The sequence below is a fragment of the Xyrauchen texanus genome, chromosome 4, assembly GCF_025860055.1.
Source record: "Xyrauchen texanus isolate HMW12.3.18 chromosome 4, RBS_HiC_50CHRs, whole genome shotgun sequence".
Classification (NCBI taxonomy): Eukaryota; Metazoa; Chordata; class Actinopteri; order Cypriniformes; family Catostomidae; genus Xyrauchen; species Xyrauchen texanus.
Window position 1 is genome coordinate 33845462 of NC_068279.1, and position 25536 is coordinate 33870997.

General features: G+C 39.1%; 1 protein-coding gene across 5 annotated transcripts in view; it reads right to left on the reverse strand.

Moving 5' to 3' along the window:
• LOC127639989 (EGF-like repeat and discoidin I-like domain-containing protein 3) overlaps positions 1–25536 on the reverse strand; it is a 325228-nt gene that overhangs the window by 85927 nt on the left and 213765 nt on the right. For all 5 annotated transcript variants that reach the window (XM_052122382.1, XM_052122366.1, XM_052122373.1 and 2 more), the window contains one exon: positions 15717–15898. In XM_052122382.1, the coding sequence (XP_051978342.1) occupies positions 15717–15898 (182 nt within the window). The remainder of the gene's footprint in view (positions 1–15716; positions 15899–25536) is intronic.

Sequence of the window (25536 nt, forward strand, 5' to 3'; positions counted from 1 at the left end):
CAGCAGTTTTGTATCTAGTCTGTAGAATATCAAAGTGATCTTTTCTGATCATTTTGAAAAAAACATTTTTTTTAAACTCCACATAAAAACTAGTTAACTTCTGCAAGCACAAAATGGACTGCTCATGTACTGCTTCTGTATCAAATTCTTCTAATCAAAGAGGTCAAATATAATCCAAAGCATTTTATTTCTTTTGAAATAAATAAATAATATAAGGATACCCTTAGCTCTTGAGAGTGTGGCTTCAGCCATGGATGTTTTCAAATCCTAGACATGCCCCTGACGGCAAAGGGTAAAATGATTCCTTTTAGCAAAAAATAAAAATGCACACACTTTCAACAACACAAATAGATATATTTAACTTTATATTGGAAATGCACTGCTATATTGGTAACTCAGATTATACTTTTTTTTTTATTATTATTTCCAGAAGTAAATTGTCTGACAATTATGGCCATATTTAAATGCATTAAACATTGTTTTTACAGCTTTTGACCAATGGAATTCAATGACTTTCCAGTTGTTTGTTAGTCTTAATCCATTACTGCATAAACTGATTTTAAAAATAATTTCATAGAGATTTCACTCACAAAAAGCTATTTCTAATCAATGAATCAAGATTTTTTCAATTTCTTATTTAAATAAGACATTTTATGATATATTTATTATTATTATTATTACTATTTTTAAATATTTCATTAGATTAGATTAATTTCTTTATGGGTGTGAAATAAGAACGCATTGCTGTATTCAGATTCAGTGACACTGCTGTGTTATGAAGTACTGCTGCTACAGTACATTACAGATGGCAACAATAACTCCCAGAATCAAATCATAATTTCAATCAACTGACTGATAACATATACATTTTTCAAAAGCACAACATCAGCTCTGTTCTCCCTAGATGAAAAGAAAATGCTAACATTATCAATTTGCCCTTCAAATGTGGAAGCACAACCTCTATGTTAGCATTAACATCAAGCAAACAACTGAAGCTGCTGTGGTTGGGAGTATACAGCTGCAGGGACAGATGTCATGCCAATCCAAACAACCATGTATGTCATAGCAAAGGTTTTTGTCCTGTCCCATCTTTATATGCAGAGCCAACTTTAAGTAAGCCATTTTCAGGTTTATTTCCTGAAAAGTGTCAACATCGTGGCTCTACGTTATCACAACATGCTTGGTTAAGCATCCCGACCAGCCTGACAGCAACATTAGTTAAACCTATGATGTGAGTTTGGGGCATTAGTAGTGAAGAATTTACACTTCAGCTTAAGTGCCAATTTAAAGAACAGGACATTTTTTTGAATATGTTTGAATATAATGTTTGTTTTTCCAATTCTATTTGTTAATGCTAGAGTTGCATAAATAACAGACTTCATCTTAAATTTAAGAACAGAGTTATAATAGTGTGTATCTATTAGTATCTATATTAGTCTGTAATATTGTCACTAAGGGCTTTCTTAAGGGCTTTCTTGCAACTCCCTGTAGGTCTTGGAGCCTCTACTAATAAGCTAATGAGCTGAATCAAGTGTGTTTAATTAGAGGGACATTCACAATGTGCAGTGTTGAGGAGACTACAGAAATGATTTGAAAACCCTGAATTAAACCAGCATGTGGAGGAGAGAGAGGGACATTCATTAATGTAAGATAATCACTAATGTCCTTCTTACATGGCTTCATGACAAAGAGCCAGAGAGAAATATGTAAATGGCTACACGTTGATGCTCAACACACTGGCTGTATTCATGTTGTCTGGAAGTATACATACACATGCATTAATGCATACACTCACGATTAAGGCACAGCATCATCCATTTCACTGTATGTACATATAGACTGTCATCCAGAGGTAAGAGGTGGTCTGCAAGTAGGGTGGCCAGACGTCCCGAGAAACAGTTCTCGGGACAGCCCCGTATTTCTAGTTTTTCTAGTGTCCCTAATATTCTGAAAAGAATATATATATATTTTTGTCCTGCACCCCCCCGCCCCCCTCCCCCTCCTAAAATTCCTCTATCACCTACTTGCCTCTCTCAGTCACGGCTTGTAAAACCAATAAAATCACACCATGTTATTTGATGTAGATGATTGGATTAAACTATCCAATCACGATCCCCTATCAATAGACTTCAAGTTAGTGAACTGATTGAAGTGTCAGTTTGAAGGATCACACAGACTCAATTTTGGCTGGAAAATTGTCAAGGAAGTGTGCGTGTACATTTAATGAGGATCTTCCAAAAAGGAAATAAAAGGAGTCACAGACAGATCCTAGTAATTTAGTTGTGAGATTTGTGGAGCTCGCTTTTTCCATCAACCATGGAGGCTGCATCAACATCGTGCAGCATGTTCATACAAAAAAGCTGCTAAAAGTAATTGTGCCACCCCAAGTGTTAGCGATTCGTTTGTGAAGCAAAGTTTGAATCTGATAAGGTGCACGCAAGTGAAGGACTTTTTGCTTATCATTCTATTGTGCACGGCTATCGCGTTCGGTCAGCTGACCGCACTTCAAAATTGATCAAGAAATTGTATGATCCGAAATTTTACACATTTTCAATGGTCTGCATGCATACTTTCTTTCTCAAGAAAAATGCCCAAAGTTTCTAAGAGACATTTTCAGCGATCCTTGCACTAAACTTTGGATTGGCTGTGCACTCAAGCAAACATCCACTTTTAACCATGTACTGGATATAGTAGAGCAAAACCACATATCAGCCACAGAAGTGGCTTTGCACTTTCATGACCTGAGAAAAGTCTTGCAGTCTAGGCTGGAGGAATCATTCATACCCTCTGACATTAAAAAGAAGTTGGATGCCCTGGTTGAAGCTGGTGACATGTGAGCGGATGATTTATTTTGTGCAGTGAGAAACTTTTATTCAGCATCGGTGGATTACCTCCTAAATTGGAGCTGCTCATTGGAGAGCACAGAAAAACTTGAGTAGGCCCTACTGAGAGATATCCCAGAGTGGAAAGACATTCAGAGCAGCCTCAAACACTTTTACTCCAGAATCCCCGCTCTCAGTTTGACTGACAAAACCACACTCTTTGATGAGTGGCCTTGCGTGAAAAACAGTCACTCGTTGCATCACTGAGTGGAACATGAACAAAATGATCTGAGACAGACATTTTTTGTGAGCTGAAGAGCAAGACCATCAACTTCTGAGTCTTAGCCAAGTTCATGGAGTTTGTTTTATGCCTGCCTGGGACATCTGTATCTGTGGAGCATGTGTTCTCATTAATGAACGCAGCATGGACACCGGATAAATCATTACTCAGTGTAACAGTCATGAAGGCAATGCTTTTCATATGTCTTCATTTTGGACTGGACTGCTCTGCATTTTACAATAAACTCTTGAAAGACAAGCACACACTGAGAAAATAAATTCCTGCCAGCGAAAAGTACAAGGTGACAACAGTTACAGATGCGGATGCACCCTCTTCTTCACATTGATCTGCGCCTTGGCTAGGATACGTCAATAAAACATTTGTATGGTAGGGGGCTGTCTCGTTTTCCACAAGCAGGAATCTGGTCACCCTATCTGTAAGTAATGAGGCTTTTATAATATCTTCCGCACTTCTCACCATAACTCCTCTGTTTTACTAATGTAGCAACGCTTGTAGACCCCAGAGTAGGTATAACAGTGACGGAGAGCAGTCAGTCAAATAAGACCCTCTATCCCCCAGAGGTAAAAAACTGTCTGAGAGGGTTCCTGAAGGATGGGGTGTGGAGTGGAGCTGAGTGCTCATAATGAGACAGTTCAAGCTCTCAGACAGACAGCCATGAAATGGGGGGAAAGTAATAGTCATAATACAGACTTAAAATGATTTGTAATCGCTGAATGGTGTGTGTGTGTGTGTGTGGTTTTCGATGACATTTTTTTAGGTTACAAACTGGTAATCACAAGGGTATTATGCTACAAAATGTGGTTTATGAGGACATTTCTAGTGTCCCCATAATTCAATTAGCTTAAAAATATATATGTTTTTTTGATAACATAAAAATGCAGAAAGTTTTTTAGTGAGGGTTAGATTTAGGGGTAGGGGATATAATCTATAGTTTGTATAGTATAAAAACCATTATGTCCTCATAAGGATAGCCAACCAAAATGTGTGTGTATGTGCCTGTGTATGTGACTTTACAGTCAGCTTCACTTGATCTTACAGTGTGTGAAAAATGTGACTGGGATATTGAGGGGCCACACAAATCACTACCTGAATTTGTTCTCCAACCCTTTAAGTCTCTCTAAAGATGTATCAAAAACGTACTAAACCATTGACATGGTCTACATCACATGGTGGGATAACCTGCCAATTTCTATAGATAAATCACATTCAGAATTGTCAACACTGTTAAGCAATCTTGGCATTTTGGATGTTTGCTTACTTTTACAGTAATTAGCAATAATTGTAACAGTAATTTGAAAGTCACTCACAGAAGTTTGCTTGTGTTATTATTAAAGAACACTCACATCAAGCTACATCTCATTATTATATGACTCTCTGGAATATTTGCTGATTGCTCAATCACAGCATTGAGAAGTCAAATATATATATATATATATATATATATATATATATATATATATATATATATATATATATTGACATATATATATATATATATATATATATATATATATATATATATATATATATATATATGATATGTGTTGTATAATTACCACTAACCTGTATAGTTGACTGTTGTTCATGGCAACATACAGATGATCAAAATGGTAAACTGACTGTAATAAAAATGGCCTCTGAGGATTTCACTATTAATTTTAATTAGGGCTGTCAATTGATTCAAATGTTTAATCAGATTAATCACATGACATGCCAAACTGAATTAATATTTAGACTGAAATATATAGCATTATTGTGGCAGATGATTAAGGCATTGATTAGACAATATTAAAGTGGCTTTAGAAGTCAATATATTGTTTGTTTTATATATATTGTCAATATCGATTTCAAATCATTGGACAAGCCCACAGTCGATAACAATCTATTTTGCATTTGAATTGTTATTCTGTCCTGTTCTAACAAGATGTGTTCTTACTACTGCACTATTTTTAATTATATTGCCATCAATGTACATTAGACGGTGTAACAGAATAATAAATTAATTATTTTAAGTAAAAATTCGGGTGCCAGACAGGTTTAGGCCAATCAACATGGATACTTTATCCCAGATAGCTCTAAAAGCCACCAATTACATGCATTTGAAATAAATTCGCAAAAGAGTTTCACTTCCAAAGCATAAGTATATTTCCAAATAGCATAAAGAAAACAATAAACAAAAGGCAAGGAATCCAATACTCAAACAAAATACCAGAAATAATCAAGAAATAAAGTGTGTGTGTGTGTGTGTGTGTGTGTGTGTGTGTGTGTATATGTGTGTGTAAATGTATGATAGAGAGTTAAGGCAGTAGGACGGTTTGTGAATGGTGCACGCTGGTTCATGGAGAGTTTGCAATGTACCTGAACGACTACTGTGTGTTACGATCCTTGTGTTCTCTGTTTTCACTAGTCACGTTTATGTCACGTTTATGTCGCCTTTCATTGTGATCCACCCCGCGTTTTCCATTTCACTCTCGCCAGTCGCGTCCCATGTCACTCTTCCTTGTTGTCCGTCCCGTGTTTTCCGTTTCACCGAACATGCTCCCTGTCATGTCTTCCTTGTTGCCCGCCTGTTTCACTGTCTCTGTTAGAACTACACTTCCCTTCGTCCTCACTCCTCATCACCGCTGTCACAGCGTTATTGTCCGCACCTGTCGCCTATCGTTATCACCGTGTCGATCTATTTAAACCCTGTCGTTTCCTCTCTCCGTTGTCGTTCGTTGACGTTTCATGTTCGTGCTCCTCTTGCCTACGTTCCTTTAGTTTAGTTACTTTTCCCATCGTGGACCTTTCATTTGTTCCTGTGTTTGTGTCATTATTATTTTCTTGCTAATAAAGAACACCCAGGGCTCCTCCTCCCGAGCCTCCTAGGGCTCCGCCTATCCAGTCTCTCGAGTCTTCCAGGGCTCCTCCTCCCAAGCCTCCTAGGGCTCCGCCACTCAAGTCTCTCGAGTCTTCCAGGGCTCCTCCTCTCGAGTCTTCCGGGGCTCCTCCTCCCGAGCCTCCCAGGGCTCCGCCTCACAAGTCTCTCGAGCCTTCCAGGGCTCCTCCTTGACAATAGATAACAATCTATTTTGCATTTGAATTGTTATTATGTCCTGTTCTAACATGATGTGTTCTTACTATAAAAAATTGTCTGCACTATTTTTAATTATATTGCCATCAATGTAAATTAGACGGTGTAACAGAATAATAAATTAATTATTTTAAGTAAAAATTCGGGTGCCAGACAGGTTTAGGCCAATCAACATGGATACTTTATCCCAGATAGCTCTAAAAGCCACCAATTACATGCATTTGAAATAAATTCGCAAAAGAGTTTCACTTTCCAAAGCATAAGTATATTTCCAAATAGCATAAAGAAAACAATAAACAAAAGGCAAGGAATCCAATACTCAAACAAAATACCAGAAATAATCAAGAAATAAAGTGTGTGTGTGTGTATATGTGTGTGTAAATGTATGATAGAGAGTTAAGGCAGTGGGACGGTTTGTGAATGGTGCACGCTGGTTCATGGAGAGTTTGCAATGTACCTGAACGACTACTGTGTGTTACGATCCCTGTGTTCTCTGTTTTCACTAGTCACGTTTATTTCACGTTTATGTCACTCTACCTTGTTGTCCGTCCCGTGTTTTCCGTTTCACCGAACATGCTCCCTGTCATGTCTTCCTTGTTGCCCGCCTGTGTTTCACTGTCTCTGTTAGAACTACACTTCCCTTCGTCCTCACTCCTCATCACCGCTGTCACAGCGTTATTGTCTGCACCTGTCGCCTATCTTGTTATCACCATGTCGATCTATTTAAACCCTGTCATTTCCTCTCTCCGTTGTCGTTCATTGACGTTTCATGTTCATGCTCCTCTTGCCTACGTTCCTGTACGCTCCTTGTTCTTGTTCCCTAGAGTACCCTGTTCGTCCGAGGTTAACCCTGCCGTTCTTCAGCCCTCCGTGGATGTTTGCTGTCTGTTCACTCCTGCACCCCTTCTGTCTATTACCCAGTGTTCCAGTTTAGTTTCTTTTCCCATCGTGGACCTTTCATTTGTTCCTGTGTTTGTGTCATTATTATTTTCTTGCTAATAAAGAACCGCATTTAGACCCGAACCTCACGTCTGCCTTCTCCTACCTTCACACTATCATAACACTGTGGGCAATACTGCAGGCTGCAAGGGAGATGTATTTTCTAATTTGTAACTATGTTGTAAGCAAATCTACATGTAGGATAATAAAATAGTTTCAACATAATATTTTATGTCCATGTACTTATTTGGTTAGTAGATGTATAGAAGGCTAAGTGGGAAAATGTAGTCAGCAGGTCATTAATGCAAAATATACTCCTTCAGGGTGATACAAGCTCACCCTGTCAAGAACTACCCTCTGGCTGTATATTATCACATACATAAATCTTGCTCAAGTTGTTTATTTATTTTTTCCTAAGTGTTAATTATACACCAATTAATCTCGATCTATCCTTTCATAGACTCGCACAAGACAAAAACAGGTGTGACCAATTAACTCTGTGTGACTAAAAGGCCATGACTGCATGATGCTTCTCGTTCATAATAGCCACAGATGTTGGAGTCACTTCATCTAATGGAGATGTACCCACACTGGCACCATGTGTGGAACGGCAATTGGAAACATCTGAAACAGCGATATTTGTCAGTTTTGTGGAAACTGATTCAGTTGTGGACGGCAACTGAATGGCTGTATTTCCCAAAGGCCGTTTATCAGTTTGACACCCAATCACGCAAGAGTCGTTTACCAATCATGATCTCAAATCTCCAGCCACTGACAGGCTTTTGAAGTTGTTGTGTTGTGTGGGGTAGGAGAGCGAGAGTCATGCAGACATAAACAGGCAGACACAAAAACACACACCGCTGCAGGACATTAATTCCAGTGATAAAACATATTTGAATTAAGGAACATAGAGGTACTTTTAATGAATTTAAAGCATGTACAGTACAGTAGGGTCCAAAATTCTGAGACCACTAGTGAAGATGCTACTATTTTAAATTATTTTCTAATTTGATATACTTTTAATCTATATATTTATTTTAGTCAGTTACATTGTTAGCATAATAATTTGAGCTAAAAGTTCAACTGAAAATAAATACATTATAATAATATAAAAAATAATAATAATAATAATTACCATGCCCCTTTTGTTTTAATGACAGCATGCACTTTAGTAGGCATGAACAGCCCTTACAAAAATCGAGAGGTTTTGCAAACTTGCTGCAAATGTGCTGCAAATTTGGCACTCATTATTTTACCAGGCAAAAGAGCATTGCAGCAAACTCTTCATCATAGCCAAAGGTTTGTTACAGGTTCACCACTACCGGTAAAGAGCAATAAACTTCTTGCAAACATTTGTAGTGAATCGCAAGCTTATTTGTGCCGAGTTACCGACTTTTACTAACTCGGACCTGACAAAACACGGGACGAGACCGACTCAACCCTGATATTGTAAAATCTGGCAAAGGTATTGGGTGTTGCCCAGCCAGCTGCTCTGCAGATGTCTGCTAAGGAGGTGCCATGGGCCAGTGCCCACGATGATGCCACACTTCTCATATGGTGTGCTCCAACCTGCCAGGGGGCGGGCACGGCCTGGGTGTGATAAGCTAAGGAAATAGCATCAACGACCCAATGAGCGTTCCCTTTCTGCCGTAGCAGACAAAGAGCTGCTCAGAACATCTAGAGCTTTGCGTGTGGTCCAAATAGATACGCAAAGCACGTACTGGACACAGCAACGAGAAGGCTGGGTCTGCCTCCTCCTGGGGCAGCTTGCTTGCAGTCTCACAACCTGGTCCCTGAAGGGGGTCGTAGGCACCTTGGGTCCATAGCCCGGTCATGGCCTCAGGATAACGTGAGAATGTGCCGGACCGAACTCCAGGCAGGTGTCGCTGACAGAGAACGCATGCAGGTCCCCAACCCTCTTGATGGAGGCTAACGTGATCAGAAGGGCCGTCTTCAGGGAGAGGGCTTTGAGCACAACTGAATCAAGCGGCTCGAAGGGGGGTCTCTGAAGGCCCGAGAGGACCACAGAGAGATCCCAGGAGGGGAACAGGCTAGGCCAGGGAGGGTTCAGTCTCCGGGCGCCTTTCAGGAACAAGATAATCAAGTCGTGCTTACCTAGGGACTTGCCATCTACTGAGTTGTGGTGGGCTGCGATAGCAGCTACATACACCTTCAAGGTGGAGGGTGACAGCCTCCCCTCCAGCCTCTCCTGCAGGAATGAAAGCCCTGACCGAACTGCGCACCTCTGTGGGTCTTCGGCTCGAGAAGAACACCAATTTGCGAAAAAGCGCCACTATAGGGCATAAAGTTGCCTGGTGGAGGGAGCTCTGGCTTGGTTGATCGTGTCTACGACTGCAGATGATAGATCTACAAGATCTTCCACATCCCATCCAGAGGCCAGACGTGGAGGTTCCAGAGGTCTGGGTGCGGGTGCCAGAGGGTGCCCCGTCCCTGAGAAAGAAGGTCCTTCCTCAGGGGAATTTTCCAGGGAGGTGGGCCAGTAAGGGGCCACCAGGATGACCTGTTCCTCGTCCCATATCCGCTGGACCACCTGGGGGTGGAGCCTCCACTCTCCACAGGGCGAAACCTGCCGCGACAGCTCGTCTGCCATCGTGTTGCGGTTGCCAGGGATGTGAGTGGCGCACAGCGACCTGAGTCGCGGCTGACTCCATAGGAGGAGATGTCGGGCGAGTTATGAAATATGACGAGTGCAACCAAGCTTGGTCATTTATGTATGCTACCGTTGCGGTGCTGTCTGAACAGATCAAGACGTGCTTGCCCCGGATTAGTGGGAGAAACATTCGTAGGACAAGAGATACAGCCCTGTGAGCGCACACTAACTCTCGAGCATGAGCCAGGATGAGCCAGTCGTCGAGGTAGCATTGAGGTAGTTGAGAATGCGGATGCCCACTTCCCTTAGCCGGGCAAGAGCTGCCTCTGCAATCTTCGTGAAGACACGAGGGGACAGGGACAGGCCGAAGGGGAGGACCTTGTACTGATACTCCTGGCCGTCAAACGCAAACCGTAAGAAGGGTCGGTGTCAAGGTAGAACGGAGACGTGGAAGTACACGTCCTTCAGGTCTACCGGTGCGAACCAATCTAGCTGTTGAATGTAGGTAAGAATCTGTTTCTGCGTGAACGTTTTGAACGGGAGTCTGTGTAAGGCCCGTTTGAGAACTCGCAGGTCCAAGATTGGTCGCAACCCACCGCTTTTTTTTGGGTACGATGTAAAAACCCTTTATCGCATTCTTGAGGAGCAGGGTCCTGATCTCTGCTCATAAGGTGCTGGTTTTCTTGCCGTGCACGGAAGTGGAGTGAACACCGCTGAAACGAGGCGGAAGCCAGGCGAACTTAATCGCGTAGATGAGTCGGATGGTCCTGGCCAGCCAGCACGACGGATTGTGAAGTGAAAGCCATGCATCCAAACTCTTCGCAAGGGGCACTAACGGGACAATCGCTTTTGACATACCGGGCAGGGCTTCGCGGCAGGGGGGAGCAGGTAATAGCGTGTCGGGAGGCAGAAGAGCGTCCCGAGGCTTGGGTGCTGAGAAAAAACTCAAAGCACTTACCTTGCTCCGTGCACCCAGCAGGGTTAGAGACTGAGGAAGAGGTCCTAGAGAGGCATCTTCAGAACTCGTCAGCGCTGGCCTGCCGGGGCTAAGCAGTCATGGAACGTAGGTGAGGGAACTGTGTCTGGGGAACCGTGAGAATGGCGCACACCCAGGGAGTGAGGAAATCACACTTTATTGAGAATTTGGGTGCCACAGCCCGAAGGCGGTGCAGCAAATGAAACAAGGATTCTCCTCCCGGCCCTCCACTGGGGGACGGAGTGGTCTTGGTACTAGCTCCAGAGCGAACGTCTGACTGTCAGCGTCGCCCATCTCAGGAGGGCTTCTGGAGCTTTCCTGGTCCTGGAAGGGGTCCTGGATACGGGGGCCGTACGCCTTTTCAGGTGCTCCTGAAACATCCTGAAAAGGACGTTCAATGCCTGCTGTGTATTGCTCTTTTAACAGTGGGAACTCAAACTCTTTTAGAGGAAATAAATTCTTTTTAGGAGGAGAAACACTCTTTCAGGCAATGAAAGCGCTGTCGAAGCGCCCAGGGGTGTGGACTGCACAGCGTGCAGAGAGAGAGAATGCCAGCTGGAAACGCGCCGTAGATCCAACAGCAGTGCTTATCGCCAGTAAAGGTGAGTGGAACAGTGGTGAAATTCTGTCTTCCAACTTGACATCTGCCTTTTCTCAGGTTCAGAGGTATGTTTGGCGTCCCAGGAAGGGTCTTGTGTCACTTCAATCAATACAATGTCGAGTGAGTGACAGAAGGGGAATGTTTGGTCTGTATGGGGTTTTTAAATAGCTGCGCAGAAGGCTGGTAGTCAGAGTGGTTAAAAGGCCCAGCTTATTGATTTAATTTATAGACTGAAGAGCTTTTATAACCTTGAAGTGGCTGATATACTCTTTGATGGCAGTAACCTGGAGATACTTGACTGTGGTGTGTAGCTGCAATATTTGAAAAGATAAACTGGGGATAAATTACACAACTAGACTCAGATTGCACTAAAACATGACTGGCAAGGATAAGTTCTGATTTAATTTAATTTTTATAATGAAATGCAAACACTTGGATCATACAGTACAGCAGTGTTTCCCAAACTGCGGTACATGAGGTGACAATGGGGGTACGCAAATACAACTCTGAGATTTACCGTTCTATTAATTTCATCACATTCAAACCCATTTCATTAGCTGGGATAGGCTCCAGCCCCCCGCGACCCTGTACACAGGATAAGCGGTTGACGATGGATGGATGGATGGATGGATGGAAACCCATTTCATGCATTTCTTACTGGTCAAAATAATTTAGTTTGCCCTCTAGTGTAGAAACACCAAAATGGTTGTGGCATAAAGGTCAGATAAATATTTAATGAAACAAATAACCCTATATTTTTTTTGCAGTCTACTCATGCGTCACACAATTATCTTTAATTTGCCAGACAAGCACACTGCTAGGTGACGTAGCTTAGTGATAGCAACATACTTCACTGTTTTACCAGACTCACACATGTCAGCCGTCCACAATTTTAATTTTGTTTGTTTGTTATTTCGCAGTTTAAAACTTAATTTGTATTTAAGGTTAGATCCGTAGGGATTTTTGATTCTGATGGTATAAGTTCATAAGCTTTGATGACAGGTTTCAGATATCTGGTGTGGCCAAATAATTGTACAAATTCACACATGGTAATTTTCACTCACATTTGCTCGCACACTACATACCCGTTTTTACATTGTTGCATGAAGTTTTTTTAGCAGATCAGCTCACAGTGTCAAATGTGACCGTGCAATTGCATAGATACTTTTCCACAATGCTCAAAGTCTCCAGCAGTGCAGTGATGTGCAATTCCAGGCACAGAACTGAACGCTATTCTTGCGTACTGCGACGCAACGAGGGGGAAGCTTTCAAGTTATGCAGTTATATCAAATGTACCATCTCAATCGATAAGCCATTCAATAAATAAGTATACGATTAATATAACATGCACAAAACATGTACAGTGTACATTAATATAAGGGATTTGTTTTACAAAGATAATTGTGTTAAATATACATATTTTCAAAATACCTTGTGTGAATGTTATCTATGCATTAGAGTACGCCACTGTAAAAGGTTTGGGAACCACTGCAGTAGAGCATTCAAATGAATGGACCCTACTAATGCAAGGACTCTAAGCATGTGCAAATCAGCATATTGAGGAGACATTCCAAATCCAATAAATTAAATAAAAACTTTAATGAATAAAGTGTTGCTGAGTATTCTACTTCCTTCATGTCCAGAAATGCCACTTCCTCAGTTATGAAGTCTTTTACTTTTGTCCACTATGGACTAAAATACATTTCCCAAGTGTGTCGCAAAGCAATTTCACACAATTGGGAAAGACTAGATGCAAGTGATCCTTTCAAAGCTTCCCCTTCAACCAAACAGAACTTCATATTTACCTCTCCCCCTACTTTTTAACAAACAGTGTTTGTGCAGAGTTTGCGTTTTATTCGCAATGTATTGTATTAAATATAGTATTTACGTAAAACATTTGCACACACGTTGAATGATTCATCAATAAGTTTGCACTTACATTATTTCTACATTTAGAAAACAAATTCAGAATCATCTGAAACCACATGTACACAAAAATCACACTCAAGGTAGCCTTAAAAACATGTAATGTGTTTTTAAAATGAAAAAAAAAAAAAAATAATATAATAATCATTACTAACACCCTGTCAACACCGGATATGAGCGATGTTGCACTGAGTTTCAATGCCTCAAATCAAACGTTCTAAACCATACATTTGTCTTGTTGGCAGGAGTTCATCCAGCACGTGCAATGCAAAATAGAACAGGGGGCATCCTTTTACTGTGGCATGAAGGATGCATCCAGTTTGGACAACATCACTGATCGATGTCGTGCACAGATGGGGACAGCAGGGGCGCAGGCCCCTGACCCTTTTGGTGCCCTTTTGGTCATCCAGAAAAAGGGGAGACATTTTAAAAATTAAATTAGTTAAATAAAACAAAATTAAAATCACGTCATAATCTAATAATAACACTAGTAATGTGTTATTATGCGATTTCTTTGTAAATTGTGGGTGTATTAAAGAAAATTAAGAAGAGGTGCCTTTAACAGCACACGCTACAGCAGATTGGGGGCAGATCCAATAGCAAGTGATCCTCCCTATGCCCTATACTCACTCTTAAATGTAATGCCCTTGAAGTGGGTACTCTGAAGAAAACATGACATTATAGTATGAATGTAATCTTTGCTAACAGTATTGTGGATGGGCCTTCACTTTTGTTTTGGAAAAGCTTTCAAGTGGCATCCCCTCCCACAGCAGTGCCCTTCAAGGAAACAAAAAATGCAGTTTTTAATTCAGCCTGGAACATCAAAGTGCTGTTACCTCAGATGAGTAACAGGTCAGATAAAAATTAGACTCCATGTATTGTGTTGTAAGTTCATCAAAAGAATAATAATAGATTGCTTCCGCATTTCAAACATCGCGTACCCCTAATGTTGACAGATTTATTAATTATAATGGGAGCGGTCACTTCGCTTTCAGTGATATAAATTACATTTGTCTTTTATGTATGTACAGTACTCTCAGGTGAAATCAAATCTTTAGAAAGAATAAGGGGCCATTCACATGCACCAAACTCAGAGAAGAAGATGGTTTGGGTGAATATTATGCTAATTACTAACTGTGGGGACATTCTCCCTCAATTAAAATAATCTGGATTCATCTACATTTGAATGAGCATAAGAACAAATGTATGTGTGTGTGTGTGCACAGGTTGCTAATCAGGCATACTTGTAAGCATGCAATTATTAGTAAACGAGACCCAGGGAGAAACTGAAGTAGAAATACGAGGAAAGAATTGAGTAAGAATGACAGCGAAGAAAAAGTGAGAGAGAGACAAACAGTCACTATATGTAGCCTCTTATTTAAGTCATAATTGGAGTGTCACGTTTTGATTTTTTACCCACTTCTACGGCCCAAGAGAGGTCATGTGGCAATTACTACAGCATGTGGCCTTAAGCCTATCCAATATTTCTAACACACCTATCTGTGTTCTAACCCAGAGGCTCACAGCACACAGCTCTAAAGCACCAAAAGCTCTATCCCAAGAGGGATCATTAAATTCAGACAAACTCCCTAAATACTTTATATTTCTCCCTTTTTACTATCTCTCTCTCTTTCTGCCTCTAATCCTTGCTCTTTACCTACTAGCAACCACCAGTTCACGAATAGTCATTAACTTGTTACAATCACAGGTCTGCAGTCAGACTTTCTCAATAATTTATTGCTTTAGCCATGTTTCATCTCGCCTCTTCAGAGAGGTCAAAGAGATTTACACTATGTTCCCACAACCTGCTGAATATCAGTTCAATGAAATATCCAACTCAGTCCCAATGTCTTTTACAAACAGGCATTTAGAGAATAAATCTGAGGTTGACATGAGGCTACTCATCATAGAACTAGAGGTAAATGGACTGAGACTTTCATCCATTGCGATTGTCTGTCTTATCAATCAAATGTACTGTGTTGAAGAAATCTCTAACACTGAATACTAAACCATCTACTGAAGAAATTCGAAGAAATGGATGGATATATAAATATGTCAGCTGTATGCCATAACCATCAATCAAAAGAAATCAAGAAAAGTCAGGCTGTACTGTGGATGAACAACACTTCTGAATGCTAATATAAGAAAAGTTGCAGTTTAGTAGAGTACTTGTTTGAAAATGGTTTAACTATTTTGATTACTTGGGTGGATACGGGAGATTTCGCACTAAAATTGCAACCACAGTGACTTGAATAATTAAGTATTTTCTGTGAAATATCACTGTAATAAAAACTGCCACAGACTGCCAATCTTTCATATAGTCACAACAACTCATTTTAAAATGTACCAACATTCATCATTTTCTGATAAACAGGTTTATAAGAAGAGGACATTTCTGCCAGCTACAGATTCATTCGCTGTTGATGGATCTTCATCCAAACTTACTCTGTCTGTGTCAATCTGTTACCTGAATCCAGGGCCATCTGTCATTCTCAGCTGCTGTCCAGGCGTTCACTAGACCTTTCTTATTCAGCCGGGCAAAGTAGGGGTACCATTTCTGGAGACCGAAGAGAGCTCGATGAGTGGAGGAGGCCGTAATCTGCTGGTTGGAGATGATTCCACCCTCCATGCCAAGAGGACCAGAACATTCTGGTTAATACACACAAAAAAGGACACAAATATGGAGATTTTAGACCTGAATACAAATGCAATCACATTCGTAAGAGTTTAGACCTGAGTAAGGACAATGCAATCAAAATCGCATTGGGGGTTAGACCTGAGCACAGTTAATGATGTCACATATTCTACACAGTGAGAATGCAGTCACTGCTATGGGTTTATAGCATAGTAAATGTGTGACAAAGGAAAAATAAAAAGATCTGTAAAAACAGATCTTAGTACAAATTTCAAGGATGAAATGTCTTAATAGCACATACAATTTAGGCAACTGAGATTACTATTTCAATTTAATGCAAAAGTTGGGAGTGGAGCACAAACAAAAATTTTGGAAATGTACTTTGGGTTCAAAGTATTTTTTTCACACATTAATAAATGTCTAGTACAAATTTGTGGTCTTGTTTTATGAATACAGCATATACGTTTTTTCACCAACTGAAATGTGTGTGTGGAAACTTTTAAACCATGTGTGTTACAACTATCGCATTAGTTTGTGCCGTGCTCTCTTCAGCCTCATGAGGTTACATAAAGACATGTCGAAACTACATTTATTGTTGATTGTATTGTTTAAATAATTGTTAGATTTATTTTATGGAATCTATGAATTTATGTGCATGGGTAACTGATGACACAAGTGTCTCAGTATTTTTTTTTATCAAATATTTTACTCGAAAATATAATATATCTGAAATAGTATATTTCAGGTGCTATTATGGGTCAATTTGTTTTCAAATTTAAAAAAAAAAAAATTTAACCCCCTTTTGGCTTCATTAAATTATTTAAAATTGTACTGTGGTGTGACAAAGGGATTTTGAAAAGCATAAATATTACATGTATTATGAGATCATAAACACCTTTCATATTAATGCATAATAATGATAAACAAAATAGCTAAATGCTGTTAAAAATAGTTTAGAGAGAGTATACTTTAGAAAAGTTCACTCCCCAAAAACTATTTAATATCAACTACCCTCATACTATACATAATAATCACAATATATTTGATGTATTCACTTTATGCCTGAATGCATGTATTGCAAGTATCAAAAGGACATGGCTGCAAAATCAGATATCAGAAGACTACAAAGGACAGTTCGGACTTCTGAGAAGATTACTGGTTGCCCCCTGCCCTCCCTACAAGAACTATACACTTCCAGAGTGAGGAAAAAGGCTGAAATCACTCTGGACCACACTCTCCCTGCCCACTACCTTTTTGAACTGTTGCCTTCTGACCGACGCTTCAGAATTCTGAGCAACAGAACCGTCAGTCACAGGAACAGTTTTTTCCCTCATGCTATCCATGTCATGAACAGTTGAAAATGCCCCATTGAGCAATAATTATGTGCAATTCAAAGTCTAGTATTTGTATATTTATCCAACACATCCTACCTCTTCTGCCATTACATTCCCTTGCACTGTATATAACAGATTTGTATTTAGATTTGCACTACATATATGTGTATGTATGTGTGTGTGTCTGTCTGTGTGTGTATGTATGAATGTTTGTGTAAGTATGTATGTATGTATTTTTATTGGCTGCACTCCTGCCTGTGTTTAAATACTTTGGGTATGTGAACATGTAATTGGAGATGCATGACTTCAGAATGGAATGCAATAAGATATTCTAAGTGTCAGATTTATAGGTACTCAGAATTTTTTTTTATTTTGGTTCAAAACTTTCTGCCTTTTGCTTTGGCTTCTTGCCTCAAAGTCATCCTCTGTCTCTCTATTTCTCTGCAGACACACTCACATTTGAGTTGAAGTACTGCCAATGTCTCCATCAACAGAGTTTTAACTAGAACTTGTGTTTTTAATTGTCAGAGCTAAAATGTACCCAGTGCAATTTAATTGGGTCATGTCTTACAACAGATTTCCAACCCAGAGTTTTTTTAAAAAGGCTGTTAAAGAGAGTAAAATAAAGTATAAAATATTTAGCTGAAAAAAAAAAAGAGCACATACAGTATTTTCAATTATGGTTTATCTGTGCATTAGAAAATTCTCAGACTCGATAAAATAGGCCAAATTTAAAGTGAGAGAAAAAAAACAATACATTTGTTTTGAACACAAGGCATGAGGCATTTTTCATTAGACATAGTTGCATGACCCCATTCCAAGTGCTTTTAAATAAGTCAATTCATGGCATATATGCAAATCCTGAAAATATGTAAATTTGTGTAAAATGCCAATTCTTGATTTCAGGAATGGAATTATTACTAGTAAAAGTTATATATATAGTGAGGGAAAAAGTATTTGATCCCCTGCTTATTTTGTATGTTTGCCCACTGACAAAGAAATTATCAGTCTATAATTTTAATGGTAGGTTAATTTGAACAGTGAGAGACAGAATAACAACAAAAAAATCCAGAAAAACACATGTCAAATTTTTGAAATTGAATTGCATTTTAATGAAAGAAATAAGTATTCGACCCCTCTGCAAAACATGACTTAGTACTTGTTGGCAATCACATAGGTCAGAGGTTTCTTAAGCACTTACATCCTTATATCAAACATTCCTCTTTATGCAGCTTGCATCTGAACCTTCTTTATTCACATTTACAGATGTTCCAGTAATTAGTCATCTAACAAATCAATATTGGAAGGCTGAATCACCATCATTACCATGAACTTCCTCCAAGCCTTCCCCTTCTGGGAAGAGAGGATGCCTCTGAGTTTGTTTACGTAACATCAAGATGTGCAATGTCATTCTACCATTACCTTCCCTCTTAAAGTGCAGGAGTATGATGAAATTGTACAAGCCCCTAGTTTGCCTCTGTTTGTGTATTCTTCTACAGGACTGTGCTGTCTGGCCCTACTAAAACTCACTAAGAATGTTTAGTTCACCAATACAGTCACTGTATTTGTGATGCCTCAGTGTTGTTTGTCTTTAAGAGGTTGTGATAGCTATGGCCTTCAATGGTGAAGGATTGTTGCATGGCAGGACTGTTAAATGTCGAAAGAATGGACACTATAAACAACAGAATAGGCTCTTTTATCACGGATGGTTTAGGTTCATTTCAGACTCTTGCAGAGCTTTATTGGTTTTACTGTAAACTTTGTCAACAATGAGGGTTGATTATAAAGTGTCTAAACTATCTCTATGAATATAAAATATGAAAATCTGATTGTTAAATTAGGTATTGGCCCTTGTGATGAAATAGTAATGCTTGAGATAATTTAATAAAATGTATGTTATGATAGAGATAGGTAGCAATTAATATTCATTAAAGCTACACTCTGTAACTTTTGGCCCTCAAGCGGATACAAAATTGCATGTGTCTTGTGGAAGAATATTGTTATGGTAATGACGTAAGTCGTGCTTCGGCTCTGTTACTCTGCATAGATAAATGTGGTTCAAGGCACCGGTATACACAGGGATACAGGACATCTTATCAGAGCGAATGGACAAATAAATGATGAAATAAAGGAAAAGACGGATATCTGAAAACATGTCATCGGAGTAGATAAGTGCCATATCTTATGCTGTTGTTTTGACTTATTGGAAATACTGATGTTTTGAAATAAATGACGTTACAAAAGATATCCAACATTTATTAACATTAGTCATAATGATTGCTAGTCTGATAATGTCAAGAGTTTTAAAATGTGTATAACTGCTGGATATTCTGGCCAAATAGACCACGGTAGTAACTAATTTATAGATTGTCATTGTTACCAACCAGTGGTCAACATAATTTCAAGACCTTGTGGTCTTGTCCTTGGTAAACCTAGGACAAAATTATTTATTTATATAAGTTATTGCCGTTATAAAGAAAAATAAACACGTGAGCTAGAAAGTGAAAAGTTCTTCCCCGAAGTATAATTATTGTATTTCACTACACACACACAGATGTGTGTGTGTGTGTGTGTGTGTGTGTGTGTATGTGTGAGCGTGTATTTATCACTTTGTGGGGACCAAATGTCCCCATAAGGATAGTAAAACCCGAAATTTTTGACCTTGTGGGGACATTTTGTCGGTCCCCATGAGGAAAACAGCTTATAAATCATACTAAATTATGTTTTTTGAAAATGTAAAAATGCAGAAAGTTTTCTGTGAGGGTTAGGTTTAGGGGTAGGGTTAGGTTTAGGGGATAGAATATAAAGTTTGTACAGTATAAAAACCATTATGTCTATGGAAAGTCCCCATAAAACATGGAAACACAACATGTGTGTGTGTGTGTGTGTGTGAGATTACACAACTATACATAAACCATATCAATAAAATAGCTTATCTGTTGAGAAAGAAAAAGCCAACTCTGTTTTGATTTTATATCCTTTCAGATCTCAGAGTTGTCGCCACCTCTGAAAAGCCAAGCCAATGTTGATTCAGGTTTTTTTACAGACTCTGGTGCTTTCCATTTTTGCTTGTAGATTGTGCTCTGTTCGGGGTTTCTTTGTTTTTACAAAGTGATTCCCTGGAGGTTTGCCATATTGAATAATCCGTGGTCAGTTTTTCTTGTTCATTGTGACAACAACCTTTCAGCTTCACGCTACTCCCACACACACGCTACTGTAGCCAGATCTTATTTTCTCTGTGCATGGATATGACATCAACATGCAGCAAAATTGTCCCGGCATCTCTAAAATATAAATAATTATTATAGGTTTATCAAAATGTATTTGGATAAAGACATGGTTTGGAAGATGGATTTTTGTTGCACTCTCTCATTAATATTTCTTTTTTTTTTTTTTTTACAAAAAAAATTTACATAGTGAAGCTTTAAAACAAAAATAAATTTTGTTTATTGGTAAACTGAAATGCACTTTAGAATAGGGCTGAAATGATTAGTCGATGTTATCAAAAACGTCAACAATACAAAGTCAACAAACATTTACGTTGTCGAATAATCGTTAGATCTCATTTTACGTAACACGATCAGCACTGCAGTTCACGCCTGACTGAGGAGAGGAAGAATTACTCACAGTCCAGATGCACTCTAAACTTTCCAAACAGAACACAAACTACATACACACAAATAATACAGTCAATAAGACCATCACAATGGGGGACACGGAAAAGAGATTCCAGCACCGAATCACCAGTCAAAACATGCAAAGATTAAATAGAATCTCCAACTCAAGAACTTGAGAAGTTTCATGTGGATTATACACATACCTGATGAGGTGAGGACACGTCTCACCCATCTCAACCCATAATAATCAGCGACGTATCTATTAATCATTCATTGAATACTTGGAAACAACTTAGATATTAAACTTTTACCTCTTTATTTCTCCATGTATTTGTCCATGTGGTCATTGTTGTTGAGGAACTAAGATCATCAACCCATGACACCCTAATCACTGTGCATGCACTGCAGTAGTAGGTAGGCAATTAGTCGATGCTGTGATTGGATGCTGCTGAAAACAATCATGGGATTTCTTGCTGCTGTAATCAATCAATGGGTCTGTAGTAATTTGTACATTCAGTGAGAGTTTAGGCAGTTTGACATGAATAAACCCCTAAACAATGTAAAAATGATAATATACTTACATTTACATTTAATATATTTGGATACTTATGCTGGGGTGCCAATGCTTTTTCTTTGGGTGGCATTTGCCACCCCATGCCACCCCTATAGTTCTGCCTTGCTAGGCCTTCTTTTCCTCTGCATTATCAATCTGATCACAACTGTAATAAAATCAAACAATAAGCTGATGAAATGGGGGTGATGATGTCTTGTCTACTGTACTATGTAGACAATCTAAATGTCATGATTAATGGTAAATGCCCACTGCCTACTGCCTGTTATGAATGTACAGCATGACCATACAATATCTACACACCCTCATTGTCCACTCCATTCCTGTAAAATGTAACAATGTTGTTGGGTTCGTAACCCCTCAAATACATCTGTCAAAATTTTTTTGTATCTCTCTCCTCCAGCATAACAAATACTTTCCTAGCTGTAGTCTGATTGTTTGAAAATGCATATTAGACATTACGTTGATATACTGTAAATCTTTAATGAAATTTGTGGTATTACATTTCCAGTCCCTTTTCATTACCCCAGATACTCAATACTAATATATACCCAGGCTTGGCACTCAATAGCTCCCGATTGATTTATCTCAATTGCCTGTTGCTGTTTGAAGGAGTCAGAAGTTTCTGTTTTGCCTCATCCCTTTTTATCTCTCAGTCTCAGAGACAGTTTTTTGAGGAATCAAAGAACAAGAACAAGGGTAAAATTATGACACCTACACTCACAATAGATTTGTGTTCCCAGCGAATCCGTGGCTTCAGAGTTCAATTATGTCAAAACAAAAACCTCAAAACTTATTCTCTCTCACTTTTACTCTCTTGCCATTTCTTTTTTTTATCCCATACCAATCTTCTTATTTTTGTAATTTTAACATCAAAGAGATAAGTTTCCCAAATGCCACAAAGATCTTTTGTCATTCCGGCTCAGCTGTTGCTCTGCGGGGTGGTAATTCCAGCAGAGTGAAACAGAGAATGCAGCTAGGCTGAACTATGATTCCTCTGAAAAATAGCACATATTTTGCTAGTGTTGGTAGCTTAGTGGTTAAACATCTGGGTTCTAGTAATCTAAAGTTTGTTGGTTCAAACATCAGAAGGGGGTTGAGAATTACTGCATTGCCCTACCACTATGCCTTTGTGTTATGCACTTAACCTCAGGATGCACCAGGGGGTCTGTTTCACTGTAATAAAAACCGTGGGTTGTATTCAATAAGAAAATCTACTAAATAATAATAATAATATAAAATAACATCTACAACATCTTATCTAATACATTCTGCATTTAGAAATCTACAAGCTTTAAAAAGCACGAGTTAAATGCAGCTTTGAAACGCAAATAATCTAAAGAAAATAAAAATAAATGAATAATAAAAAAAAGACCTTCCAGCATACATCAGAAGCCAGTGGCCATCACTATGCTGGTGCCACAGCGACATGATAGGTGAATACATTTCTCAGCACGCCTACCTATATAATCCATAAATTGAGTTGATGTTTGTCTCAATCTTTGGTGCTTGTGCTAATGAGGAAGAACTGGGAATTGAACTCCTCCTTGAACCAGAGGGGTTACCAGGATATCATGTTTGGGGGGGCATTTGGCTTGTTTGGGGGGGCAGAGGGGTTACCAGGATATCATGTTTGGGGGGCAACATAAACAACTGAAAAAATCTGCGCAAAATTAAGCTATACTACACACAATCTGTTTTAGTGCATATCTTTTTCTAAGCCAGGAACCCAGAGATAGGCACAGGGCCCCTATTAGACTATAGGGCTTAAAATGGATTTTTGTTGTGTCAGACCTCACTCATCTGCTAGCGATGGAAAAAATACGCACAAAACAATCCACTTTTAAATTGTAATTTATCATCAGATGCAGAGGCGTTTCCAGCATTGAAGGACATCCGGGGCTTGGCCCAGACAATTTTATTTTCACACTAGCAACCACTTCCCTGTAGTCCAAAGCTGGTGAGGGGGTATTCTTTGAGTTTTGCTCTGGCTGGGCATGTTTCTACAGTTCCTAAATCTTCCACTCTAGTACTATCCTCAACATCCTCTCTCCTCCCTGAATCATCTGTGATGCAAAAGAACAGATACAGCACATAACTTATTGCAAATCAGCTTCAAACAACTAATTCATCAAGTGCTGCATATGTCAAATTGTAGACCAATACCATTGAAGAAAATGTATTGGGAAGAGCAGATCAGTGGGATTGCCCTAATATCTATCATGATTCTTGAATTTTCATGTACATTAACATAAAGTCATCACAAAAGATTTATATTATAGTGAGTAAAGTGAGGTAAAAAAAATATTGAATATAAATTATTTATATTTTTTGACATTAATAGTCAAAATGATGTATAAGATCCTAAGTTAAAGCAATACATGAATGACTTTAGTCTAAGTTCATTGACACACTATGGCATCGAACTGTATATAATTCTCATCATCTCTATGAGAATAATTCATCTGTCAAAATCCTTTCATTAGGATCATTGAGATAAACAATGTTTTACTTTTAACTTTCTCTAAAGTAAAGTGACTGATTAATTGTTACCAGTTTTCATGCCTGATTCTGGCACAGCTGCTGCTGCTGCTCCTCAGTCTGTTGCTCATCTTTGCTACACTCTACAAAACCATTTAATCAAATCAAGGTGTATATTTACTACAAACTAATATCACAAAACAAGTCACACATACATTTTATGTTAATGCTTGTTGGTTATCCTTAGCGAAAACAACACCTGATAAACAAGAAAAGTACACTCCGAACAGGGCTCGAACCGCGGTCTCCGGCGTGAGAGGCGACTACATTAACTCAGAGCTACCAAGCTGCGTCAGTCTAAACAAGGAGGTTAGAGGCTACAACTCTTGAGGTTTAGCCTACTGTGGGTGAAAGCCAGCTAGATGATGATCTTAAGACTTTAAGGACAAAAACAAATGTGAATTCTTACCCACTGACTTCTTTCGGAAAAATCCCCAAAGCCTCATTTGCTTAATTTTTGCTGTCTTTCCTGCTAATTGCCATTAACTCGCCACTAAGTAGCCTAATGTTAGTTGATGTCAACGACTGTGCAAGCTCCTCCTCTACCTGCTGCATATTCAACAGAGAGGAAGAAACCGAGTCGCCCATAGGCTACCGACAGCAAAGGAACTTATTCTATAGGCTAGATTATGCCTATGTCTATTTTTACAGGCTGTATGCAGTATGTGCAAAGCCAAAGCACAATGAAATAAGGTAACTTATGATTTAGGGGGTTTACATAGGCTTTTGTCCTGTTTCATATTTGTCAGTCAACTATTCAAAATACATTCGGGGCTACACTCAAAACATTCGGGGCTGAAGCCCCGGCAAAATCGGCTGCCGCCGCCTCTGGTCAGATGGACAGATTATTTCTCAAATTCTCAGGGGAGGCAGAGCTTATCCTAGGGGACTGCCTCCCCCAGCCTCCCCCTAGACACACCCCTGCCTTGAGCAGATTTTAAACCCTGGCAAACTGTTTAAATGGATCCTCATATCTGTATATTCATGTCTGTAAGTAAAAACTTGTGTCACATTTCAAGGTATAATTCTTGGCTGAAAAAGTACCTACATCCTTAAAGGAATAGTTTATCCAAAATTGTGTAACCATTTACTCACCATCATGTTGTTCCAAACCTATATGCTTTTCTTTCTTCAGTGGAACACTGAGAGAAATTCTGAATAAAGAGAAGAAATTCTGAATAAAGTTCTGATCGCTCTTTTCCATGCAATTAAAATGAATGGTGACCAGAGCATTCAAGCTTCAAAAAAGCACCATACAAGCAGAGGCTGGCTGTGCCTTTAAAGTCTAGTCCTTCAGTGTGATTAATGCAATTAAGAAAACACAGTTTCACAATGAATAATAATACACCCTATGCCTTTGGGCATCATACATTATGTTACAGCTAACTAGTAATATCAATTGACATTTTAAATACGCGTCCACGCACGAAAGCCAGAACTTGAAACAACACTTAATGTTCAAGCAAGCTTAATTTGAACTGCAGCATGACTGTTTTGTGAAATGAACATCTCCCAAACAGACCTTCATAAATAATTCTTCATATTAATCTAGTGCAAAGCGATTAATGGAAAGGAGGTGAGAACCGGCT